General features: G+C 43.2%; 1 protein-coding gene across 1 annotated transcript in view; it reads left to right on the top strand.

Annotated features, from left to right (window-relative positions):
* The window catches only part of LOC146714893 (insulin receptor substrate 1-B), a 57,494-nt gene extending 49,217 nt beyond the window's left edge, over positions 1–8,277 (top strand). The window contains exon 4 of the mRNA XM_085451237.1: positions 5,815–8,277. Coding sequence (XP_085307363.1) covers positions 5,815–5,822 — 8 coding nt within the window. The 3' untranslated portion in view covers positions 5,823–8,277. The remainder of the gene's footprint in view (positions 1–5,814) is intronic.
* Positions 8,278–12,020: the final 3,743 nt, after the last annotated feature.

A 12,020-nucleotide genomic window follows, 5' to 3' on the forward strand; every position in this document is an offset into this window, starting at 1 on the left:
CCTAAAGAGAGTTTTAATGACGTGGCCTACTGGTGACCATCTTATTGTACTCACCTGACTTACTGAGTTTATGCAGACTATTAAATACGATGGGGACGGGCTTGAGATCTGATTCTGGATGTAATCAGGAGATAAAGAATTATTTTTGCCTTTCTACAAATCTCTTCAACCTATTTTCTGGTTGTTGGCAACAGCTCAAAGGATTCAGTCAAAAACTGGTGTGAGTACTCCACCAGAAATATCTGTCGACTGTTTCCTGTAGACTCCAAAACGGCTGTGCACATGTCTGTCACATGTGTGATTCAAACACTACTTTACACTAGTGTTTGAATTACTCTTTGATGTTTAACTCGGCTACTTGTTCTTTACCTGAACAGCTCTCATATATTGTGTGTCCTCATATGGGTACTTTGTATTTTGCCTTTTCGGCACCATATACCTGTACAGTGGTGACTTTATTGTCTTTTGCTGTCAAATAAACCCCATTTCAAGACATACTTTTAAAAAAGGATGACTTTCTGTTCAAAGATGATGCTTAGTTTTTATACTTATCAGGTCTAAGTGATTCCAAATATCTCAGAAAACTGAAATATACAAGAGCTCAGTTCAGATGAGGTTAAAATGTGGCTGTTTGAAACCGGTTTTAACGCCTTTGCATTTTCTCGTTTTGACTTCAAAGAAAGGAGGAGGAAATTAGTGTTCTTAGTGTACGGAGGCCCAAAAATGCCAGAATAACAAGTTATTGAACAAAACAATTAGTATTAGGATTTAAATCAAATGAAAAATTTGGGGGAAAAAATCTAGCCAATAATTTTTAATTTATTTTAAGAAATGACAAAAACTGACAGCGGAAGAAATGAGCTTTTTCCAAAGGATGGCTGGCATCTACCTTGGAGAAGGGGTGAGGAGCTCAGCCATCTGAGAGGGGTTTGGAGTAGAGGCACTGGAAACCTGGCCTGGCCAATGGTACAGTAATGTTTGGTTTGTGATTTTAATCAATTATTAGGCGGTTGCAAGGCATGTGATTAGATAAGAACCTGTAGCGGCCTAAAATATTTGGGCGTGATGAGTTTGGTTGCTCAACTCCTGATTGAACAAGGAGTTCAAGAACAGACAGAACATTTGTGTATTGTAGTAAATGTTTTTGTTTCTGTATTTCTTTCTACATTTCTACTGTAGGTATTTTTTTATTTTCCAATTCGGGCACTGTTGGTCTTCCGTATAACTCTTCCATTTGTTCTTTTCTGTGCAAAAATGACCACAGTGTGCTTGCATTGAATGTTTAAAATGGCAACTGTAGTATCTTTAGCAGTTCTTGTAAGACGAGCTGGTTGCAGCTGCCACCCACAATGAAGAAGCCATTTTCAGATTTTTTTATGTATTTATATTTTCCCACACCCACCTCTGAAGCCCCCACGAGCCAAGCATTAGATGCTCAGAGGAAGATTTTGGTTGCAGTATTACTTTTACCAAACCGTCATCCACATGCGCGCCAAATTCATGACTAACAAATAAGTACGGTGAAATCAGACGCTGTGGTCAGAGTGCAAACATTAAATCCTTATAACTGACAGACTTTCTGGCGTCGCTGGAAGAAATAAAATGAGGTGACACGGGAGCTGTCCTGTCGGTTCAGCCTGCCAGTTTTCGTCTATCCGTGTATACGCAGCTGTCTTTGACGCTGGATCCCGGCTCATGTTGCGCCGTTTCGCCTCTTAGCTGCTCGCCTTGCCTGCAGGATAGATGATTTAATGGAATCAAGTATAATAACAGTGCAGAAGGATTTCGGGAGCTCAAGTCGCTGGCTTGAAAAATTGCATCCATCGTGGAAAAACCCTCAAGAGATTCTCTCATTTGAAAAGACTTTAATGATCTCCAGAAGAATATTCTTGGCTTTTTGCAATGTGTAGGTCAAAGGTCGTGGCTTCTTGGCTACTTTTGGAGTTGCAAGGAATTTGCTGTCTTGCACAAAGAGATCGCAGCACGCTCGAGGCATTCAGTAAGAACGGATTTGTACATTTTCTGCTCTGCGACCTATGAGATGCTCACAGAAGGATGAGATGCAGTGACGAGCATTGATGCTTTCTGGTGATTTTACATTCATCTGTTCCTGTGTGAAGTTCATAGATCCATCTAGTGCACATGTGTCTTGCTCTCATGAAGACGGTGACACTGACAATGCTCTTTTTGTACAGTCTGTTTTTCAACCAGCGCCACTTTCCATTGATTGTAAACACATGATGGACTCTAGCGCGGGTCTGGCCAATTTCCTTTAGCATAAAATATGATTTAAACCAAACCAAGTGACCAGTGCACTCAGTGACTCACATCACGTTGCTGGGAGCAGCCTCCGTGTCTTGTGGGAGCCGGGGCGGCATGAAAATGACAGACTGACACAGTCGATTTACGACAGGAGAACAGGGTGGCTTTCAATTTTAGCCAGCCCTCGATTGAGACATCACATAGACCCAGACTCTCCTAATTACACACACACTTTCTGACACACAGGCGGCTAGAGAACAGTTATTGGCTAGACACTGTACTCCGGAGGCAGATAGCCTTGTCTAACCTCTTGATTTAAACAGTCTGGGAGAATAGTGAAAGAGAGCCACACACACTCACACAATCGCCACCGTGGTCATTATCCTATTGATTAGCCAACAGATGGAGAAACGATGCTAGGAAGTGGATGAGATCGATTAACACGTCCAAGGCGACGGCATGGGGCAGCCTGGGGAAAATAAGATATCTGATTAGTGTGACCAGGAGAGGAAGCACTGCACATGTAGCCGCGTATAAAAGGCTGTATGTGTAGACAGCTGTTTCACATTTTTTTCCTGTATAATTTGCCACGTCTGTGCAGAGGAAAGGTCGTTATTAAGTGAATGTCATCTGCGCAATTACAGCATCTCCCAGAGTTTGCATGTGTGTATCCATGGCAGAGCTGCAGCACTAACAAGAACGTGTAGCGACACCCTGCTCTGGATTCTCATGCCGGATAGCTCGGTTATGTTGCTGCTTTTCGAGCTGCTCCGCTCTGATTTAGGCCGTCACGGCTTGGCCGGCTGGCGGGCACCGTCTGTGCTGAGGCACGCTAAATATAGCTCACTGCACCAGGAAGAAGACAAGCTGGGGGGAAGACAGAGAGAGGGAGGGGGTGTAAATACAGAGTACCCTCAATTGCAATTAGAGAGTCAAGGGAATTTTTTAATTTTTTTTAATTTTAAGAAAAGAGACTGGGAACTCTCTCTGAGCCTGTCCTCTTTACTAGCCTTGTGCTTTGGTTATTTTGGCACTCGGCGGCTTAAGTGCCTTCAGTGTGAGTCACCACATTTGACTGAACCAGTTTAGAGGGCACTTACTGACCTTTATGGTCGTCATAATTGTGCTTCCAGTACAAGGTGCAGGAGCTGTGGTTCGCATCTTGCATTCATTGTTTATTTACAACACACAAGACCTTTAAAGCAGTTAGCCTGTACTCGGTTGTTATCTACTCCACAATACAACAACCTGACATCTGGTTTGAAGGTCCATACACACCACGGGAAAACTGAAATCTTGAAGGAATAATTGCACATCTAACCGAGTTATATGTGTCTAATGCAATCAATGTCAGACTGCACAACATCAGTCCGGAGGCCTGTCAGACTGTGCAGTGTTGAGTCAGCCAGTGTTTTCTGATTCTTTTCATCCTGCATCCTGACTGGTTGGTCCATTTTCTCCACTGAGGTTTCAGAAAACCCTCACAGAGTTTTAAGCCTTGAACCAAGCTAACCTGCTAAGAGGTGAATCGTGACCATAAAGAGATTGGATCTCCATCAAAAAATAACAAAAGAAGAAAAAGATAAGATTGTGTACATAAATACTTTTAACAATGGAGGAACTACTTATCCTTGACCTGTATCCCAGTGGAAGCTGTTCACTTAATAATAATAATAATACATTTTATTTGAGGGCGCCTTTGAAAAACCCAAGGTCACCTTACAAAAGAACAAAATTAATAAAAGAAGCAATAGTCATAAAATACAATAAGTTAAAATTGCAATGTGCAAACTTGCACATCACTTTGCATCTTAAGGCCGGTCACATACTGATAATCCAGGCTCCAGTTGCCTAGGTAACACAAGTTACCAGTTTACTTCCAGGTCACATGTCAATTATATTTTTACTCTCATTGGTAGTTACTTCAGCTACTCTCCTCTAAGTTGAGCAAAGCTCGTCTTTGTTCCCGTGTCACCGGCAGCTATGTCATTTGAAGTTGCAAAAACTCATTCAGTTTCTATCGTCTCCAGGCCACCACATCACTACAAATTGCTAACTAAAGATCCAGCTTTAATTGTCATTTGAATGATTACTATCTTAAAACTTTATTCAGCTTAAATATTTCAGATGCAACATACAAATCTGAGGCCATGGTCCTCAGCTGGAAAAGGGTGGAGTACTCACTCCTGGTCAGGGACGAGTTCCTGCCCCAACTGGAGGAGTTTAAGCATCTTGGGGTCTTGTTCACGAGTGATGGGAAAAGGGAGCGGGAGATCAACAGACGGATTGGTTCTATGGCTGCATGATGCGGATGCTGTACCGGTCCGTCGTGGCGAAGAGCTTGTGCGTAAAAGCGAACCTCTCAATTTACCAGTCAATCTGCGTCCCTACCCTCACCTATCGTCACAAGCTTTGGGTATTGACCGAAAGAGCGAGATTGCAGGTACCGGCGGCAGAAATGGGCTTCCTTCGAAGGGTGGCTGACGTCTCCTTTAGAGATAGGTTGAGGAGTTTGGCCATCCGCGAGGGGCTCGGAGTAGAGCCGCTGCTCCGCCACACCAAAAGGAGCCAGCTGAGGTGGTTCTGGCATCTGATAAGGATGACTCCTGGGCGAGGTGTTCTGGGCATGCCCCTCCGGGAGGAGGCCCCTGGGGCAGACCCAGGACACGCCCCCCCTAACAGATCACAAACCTGGATGACATAAGACACACCCACACAATACACAGACCTGCTAGAGCTGCAGTGTTCCTGATACGTGGCGTCAGTGCTAAGCGCTGTGGTGCCATTCTTCTCGAGCCGTATACCAATTTCTTTTGCACCAGTGGTACCATTTGTAGTAGTAAGTGGATAGAGGGTGCAGACTCCCCCTTGTATAAAAACAATTTTAGCTCACTTCTGCACTGCAATCATCGCTGTACACTGACTACTAAAGCTGTGACCAGGGTAACCTAACATGACACGGCACAGAGGACCCAAGACTGACAGATGGCTCTGGATGTCATGTGATTCTGCTGCTGTCTCTACTGTGGAGCAGAATTATGCAGCTAATCCTTCCAACGGCGCAAAAAAAAAGAAAAAAAAGAAAAAGAAGCCATGACTACTTTTCAGACTTGACATTTTGAATAACTGCAGCAGTGACATTTTCCCACATACCTGTGTGCTCACATTTGGGGCATGTGCTCAGGAAAATGCAACATGGGATCTAGAACTCTGTTTTCCCACGTACGGGCTTGTGCGCACACACACACTCTCACACACACTCTCACACACACAGTTGCCTGTAGCCATAGGTGTCCTCACTTTCTCCCTCCCTGCTGTTCCCTTTATCTCCTCCTTCCTGTCTGAGTCTTTCTTCCAGCCCGTTTAGCCGCACTACGTATTCAAGTTGTTCGTTTTAGGGTCAGCGTGTTCCAGAACTGATATCACACATTACATATTAACCAGATAAGGTGGAGACACTTTGTTTACATAACATTTCTTTCATCTTCTTCATATCTGAGGTGTGTTTATACGATTTGTAATCAAACCTCTCTTCTCTGGCTTTTCTTCTAGAGTGCTGATGTCGGTGAATCGTCCCTGGGGAAAACAAAGGCTCCGCCTCTTCATTTTGTGGCAACCTATCGCATCGAGAGAGCAGCTGGATCGGACACGGTCCTCAAGCACTTTGTCAGAGACTGATGGAAAACTTCTTTTCTTTTTTTTTTCCTCTTCGCTTTCATCTAGTTGGTTGTGGAAACCAACAGGGATGTGTGCCAAATGACATTCTTAAAAAGCTATTTGCTGCTCTCATTCCTTGAGTGAAACCCGTCAGAGGAGGGTACAAAAATGGAGAACAGTGTTTTCTTTTTCTTTTCTTTTTTCCTAATTGGAAGAGCTCCAATTATAAAGAATACAACGGTTGATGAAAAAGAAAAATGTGTGGAATTGTACATCTGCTCAAAAAGTGCCTCATTTTCAGATTGTAGCCATTTTCCAGAGAATTTCAGTGAAGCTTTGTGGGGTGTTTTTTGTTGTTTTTCTTTCCAAGCTTGATTTAATGTAGTTCTAAAAACAAAAGTGGGGAGCACTGGTGTGAGCTTTTACTGCATTCATGTCATAAAGTATGGAAGGTTTGAAGGTTTGCTGTGTGTGCACAGCGATCGTCAGCTTTGTGATTACAGAGTTGCTCGTATGTGGCTGAAAAACATTATAGACACTATGTCTTTAGGTTTCAGTTCATATTCCTTGATGTGAGTCTTCCAAGATGGGTAAAATCAAGAAAAACATGTTGACAGTCCTAACTGGAATGTTGAAATAAAATGAAACGGGGGGAGATTGTACACAATAAATATGACATGAACGCAGAAATTTCACTAAGTCCTCAGAGCCACAAGCCTAGAGACCAGTCGGCAACCTCCTGGCAACTTCTGGTTGCTAGGGAAAAAGTTAGTATTCCCCAGCGAATTGTTGCTAGAGGAAATCACTGCACCAAAAACTGCACCTTCTTGTCATTGCTGTGGTTGCCGGCAGGTTGCTGCAGTCACTTGTAGTTTGCAAGGAAGATGCAGACTTGTCTGCAAACACTCATCACTTACTCTCCCAAGCAAACCATAAACCAACACATTTCAAAAGTTGCAACCTGTTTTGAAGGCAAACAGTTCTCCATTTCCAATTTTTTCTTACAGTTTCACAGTTGCTTGGTGAAGAGATAGAAAGTGTTAGCGGACAACATTTATTCTTGCAGCCTCTAGCAAGCAAAGCAATCACAATGTTTTTGATGCAGCAATAAAAACACCTTTTTGTGACCAATTTCAGAGTCGTGTAATACCCATTTTTCCTTAGAAAACGGTGGTTGCAACGGGGTTACTAACTAGTCTCCAACCATTTGAGTATGGAGCTTTTGCAATCAGTTTCACAGCAACTGCCAGCAGCCTCTAGCAATGACTCGCAACTGGTTGAGGAATAAATATTCTAACCTAGCGACCAGTAGCTGCTAAATGGTCGCTAGCAAGCCACTAGGCTTGTCTGACTGAGACCTAAAGTACTAGCAATCTGCTAGCCTTCCTTTCTACTGTGAGAAATACTAGCATAGCTGCTGTTAGCGTACTGTTAAATATTATGCGTCGATTTTACTCTTCAAAATTCAAATTTTTCTGCTCCTGATATCTTCTTCACTGCATACTTTCGCTGTTCGGTGAGCCATAAGTATTGAGCGCACAGGCCTCAAACAAAAGACACTTGTAGCAGGGAGTACAGTTGCCTGCTAGCTAGTTAAAACCAGCTAGATCAGATTAACATATTAGCATTGTGCCAGGGCGTAAATTCGCCGTCCTGCTGACCACAGCTCAGGGTTAGACCCCCCCTCCCCAAATATACTGCTAAGCAATCCCATTAGAGCTACTGGCTCCAGACACTTGTGTCTCACTTAATCCCCTTCATCTCAGGATGCTAAATAGCATACAGTGCACACAGCTGAGGACAGAGGCCCTATCAATAGCCATGCTGATGCTAGCTTTGTAGCCGTCAGCACACTGCTTTTTAGCAGCTGAGCAGGGATCAGTTCTCATTTCATCGGTATGAAAAAAACTGCAGTTTGTTCACCAAACATTTTAAGAGGTGTTTTCACTTTGCTTTGGCCCCAAGTCCTTCTTTTCTGTCAAGGCTCTTGCTTCAATCTCTGCTATGCATTAGAACTTAAGTGCCTGTTTGTCATATCTCTCTCTTAGCAACTAGCACTAATATAGATATCCTATCAGAGTATACTGACTATTTTTGTCTCTTATTGTTTTTGGGTCTCTTTTGGCTGTACAGTTCTCATGAAAAAACTTTTTCTGTTTGTGCGGTGTGGCAGCGATCTATCCGATGACTTGACTGATAGCCGTGGCTTTGAGCCCATAAGCGTTGGACCTTAATGGAGGACTAAATCGCAGCAGTGCCAAAACACAAAAAAATCGCGGCTGTTCTCCTCTGGTGACCTTGAGCTCTCAAGTCTGGACACATTGCTTTGTTTTTGTTTTGGGGGGGATGAAAAAATGTAACCTTTTATGTTCTCCCTCCCCTGGTGTTTTCTTTAGCAGCGAGGGGAAAACCGTGACATATCTCACCTCGCTGTCTGCTCATTGTGAAGATTTGCGTATGCTTTAACCTTGAATTTGTGTGTGACTCTGACTGGAGGGTTTAAACAAAATACAAGTGCACGAAGAGGAAGAAAAGGCCGCCGCACAGAAACAGCAGCAAGAAGGAGAAAAATAATAAATAACTTAACGTCTAATTACACATGTATGTGTGTAGCTGCAAATTTGGACTCGCGTGTTTGCCCGCCTGCCTCGGGATGCTCGTGAACTTTTTCCCTCTGGTCACATGACTTTTGAGGTTGACAGCGTAACAATTGAGCTTTTTTGATTGGTAGGAAACTGCGGGTAATAAAGGATAGTCATTCAGAATTGAGAGGGGGGAGGAATAAGAATGAAAAACAGACTCATGAACACATGAATCTCACGTGTTTACCCACCCCAGACTCGCAGGCAAACACGCGATAATGAGTAGAAAAGCTTCTAATGGTATTTTTGGAGATGTTCTCATAATGTAACTCAGCAGTTTTCAGCCAAAACGCAAATGCTTGATGGTACTTTGGAGTTTAGAAAGAGCGCACAAACACAGTTGCTTTCAATCCTGTCGTTATTATCCTGCCATTAAGAGCCCCCCATCCCTCAAGCTCTGAGCATCTGATGATTTTATTCTTTTTTTGTTTTATTTTTGCTTCATAATGAACGTTTTTACCTTGTCAAACTGCCCGCAGCCTGGACAACTTCGGCTGCCCGTGGCGACGTACTCGATTGTCACACCCACATATCATGAACTGAACTCCTTCTGGGAGACGCTCAGGCAGTTTTAAGGTCGGCTGTATGATTTCATTCATTGCATTGTTAGCGGATGTAGATGTGTTCATTAAATGTGCAGGAAGGTGCTGCTGCTGCTGCTGTTCTGAATTGTATGTATTCCTCCTGTTCCCCCCGAGGGATGGTACTGAATGGGGAATATTGTGAGATTTGCCATTGATGTAGACAGTTTTACTTCTATTGCTTGAGGAAAAACAAAATCTGACTAGAAAGGATTAAAAAAAAAAGTCAAACAACAAAAGGACTAAAAGGACTTGTGGTTTCTTTTGTGTCTGAGACTGGCTGCTGGGTTTTTGATTGATGTAATGGGGATGATTTGGTAAAAAGAAAAGAAAGAAAAAATGACAGAAAAACAACGGAGCTACTGAGCTGCGAGCGGAAGACGCTTTAATTTACAGTCTGAAGCAAGTGTGAACATCTGCGAGAAATGCCACAGACGGGCTCATGCGCCTCTCACACTTTGTGAGTCACACACGAGGCTGCGACCACAGCGCAGATGTCACGCTGTTTTGTGGAAAGGAAAATGGCCTGGTCGTTTTTCAAAGGCGTCTTAGTCACATTCGCCACTTCCATTGATAAGATCGTCGACTGGATTTTTTGGCCGCTCTCCGGTGGAGTTAATCACTCGTCTGACCGGGAATTTAACCAACACCGTGTTCGCTCAAAGGCCTCCCTCTGCCTCATTCAATGCGACCCTCTCACTCAGCACTTGGGTTTATTATTAAATAAGCTTTCCTCTGCCCGATAAATCCGTGCTCCCGTGTGGGATCTTGTATCGTCTTCGTCCACAGATGGATGAGTAACTAAACCCAGCCCAGGTGTGATTGCGGGCTGGCAGAAGGAATTAATAGAAATGAGAGCGCGCAGAGACCAGACGTGCACCTGCACACGCTCTCACTTCCCTTTATGAATAAAAATTAAGGCTAGTTTAGACAACCATAAGCCCCCAAAGATTAAAATAAGGCACTAAAACCACACCTGAGGATACTGAAACCTACACTGCTGCTTTTTTCTGACACTTTAGTTCTCTTTGGCGCTAGTTCACTTTTTGTGTAAATGCGTCTTGGAAAATACAGCTGAAAACAGAAGTGTCAGCCAACTGTGACAACTGTGGGCAAGACGAGTGAAACTCGGTGTTTGATTATGAAGAGCTAAAATTGTTTGATTACACGTCTAATATCGGAGACATGTTAATATAAGACAAAGAAGTCCCCCCCGACGCCGCCAAAACAGAAACGACCGAAAACAAACCGATCATTGACAACTTTAGTGTAGTATTAATGTGTGTGTGTGTGTGTTTGTCTGTGTTATTTGCAAGAAAAGCTGTAAAAGTGGGCGAGCGTGGCTCAAGAGTTGGCAGTTCGTCTTGTAATCGTCCTTGGGTAAGACACTTCACCCGTTGCCTACTGCCTCTGGTGGTCAGAGGGCCCGGTGGCGCCAGTGTCCGGCAGCCTCGCCTGTCAGTGCGCCCCAGGGTGGCTGTGGCTACAATGTAGCTTGCCATCATCAGTGTGTGAACGTGTGTGTGAAAGGGTGGATGACTAAATGTAGTGTAAAGCGCTTTGGGGTCCTTAGGGACTAAGTAAAGCGCTATACGAATACAGGCCATTTAAAAATGTAAAAATACGGTTAAAAGTCCCAAATTTATGCCCTCCTTCATATTTTTTCATCCAGCATGCCGGCCTGATTCTGGCCCCCAGGCCTAACATTTGACACCCAGGGTCTACACAAGTTTACACAAGCAGGAGCCAGGATAATGAATCCATAAACAAGATGTGTCCAGTGCATACACATTTACAAAATGAATGGTAAGAAAGTGCGAACATGGTCAAGTGCATCCCCTATATCATTATGAAGGGGGCGTTTAGTTATGTGAAGCAGAACTTTGCATCCTCAACTGAATTTTTAATTTATTTTTGTAATTAATTCTTAAAGTTTGTACCTCAAAATTTTACTTAATAAATTTAAGTAATTCTGACTTATGGATGGAAAAAAAGAGGAAAAATCTGTGGCGTGAACTAGCTTCCATACATTTGTGCTGCAAAGTTGGGAATTTTAACAGGTAGCCGTAGGGGCATGACTAATTCTTCACACCATTTATACTCAAAAATCAGAAATCTCAACTTCTGAGTCAGCCTATTCCACCAGAACATCCCATCAAGTCAGATTTCCAAATCAGAAAGTTGAGGCACCCCCGCTAACCCTGACTTAACCATCCAAGATGGTGGAAGTGCAGGACAAAAGTGTTAAAACTGTAAAACTTGTAATCTGTGCTCCAATTGTTTGTGCATTTGTGATTTGCTAAATGTTGAGTACTGATTCGGGCTCGATCCGTGAACATGCCGTAGCCTCATTTTTGGATGCAATAAACAAGACATTGAGCTGAGCTGTGTGAGTGTGGGTCAGAAAATTTTAATCTTCAAAAAGAATTGCTGTCAAGAGCATGCCAAAGCAACAGGTGGCGCTATGAACATAACTATTTAGAAATGTTGGCCCATAAAAAGCCAACTAATAACAACACGGTGTACAGTCACATCAGAAAAGCAGATAAAGGTGCACGCCTAGGATGTTTTCCTTGTCCACATTTAAATGCAGATCATCTTGACCCTGGAAGGACACTTTTAGAAGCTTCTTCTGTAGTGTGGCCTGAAAGGCCGAAACACATCAGAAATGCGACATTTACCAAAATAGTCTAGTACATTATAGTTTCAGTCATTTCTCTGGTCCTATTCAGTGCTTAGGCAAGCAATGCTCCTGATTTACTGAGTGACCTTAAACACTGTCACAAAGAATGTCCCTGTTTCTATAGAAATCCACAATCAGTGAACTAAGAATGAAGAAGCAAACCATCTTTGTGATGCACTCTGAGGCCCTCACAGC

This window comes from Copadichromis virginalis, linkage group LG3, assembly GCF_057382275.1.
Source record: "Copadichromis virginalis isolate Kocher_CV1m ecotype Utaka linkage group LG3, C_Virginalis_male_GT1.1, whole genome shotgun sequence".
Classification (NCBI taxonomy): Eukaryota; Metazoa; Chordata; class Actinopteri; order Cichliformes; family Cichlidae; genus Copadichromis; species Copadichromis virginalis.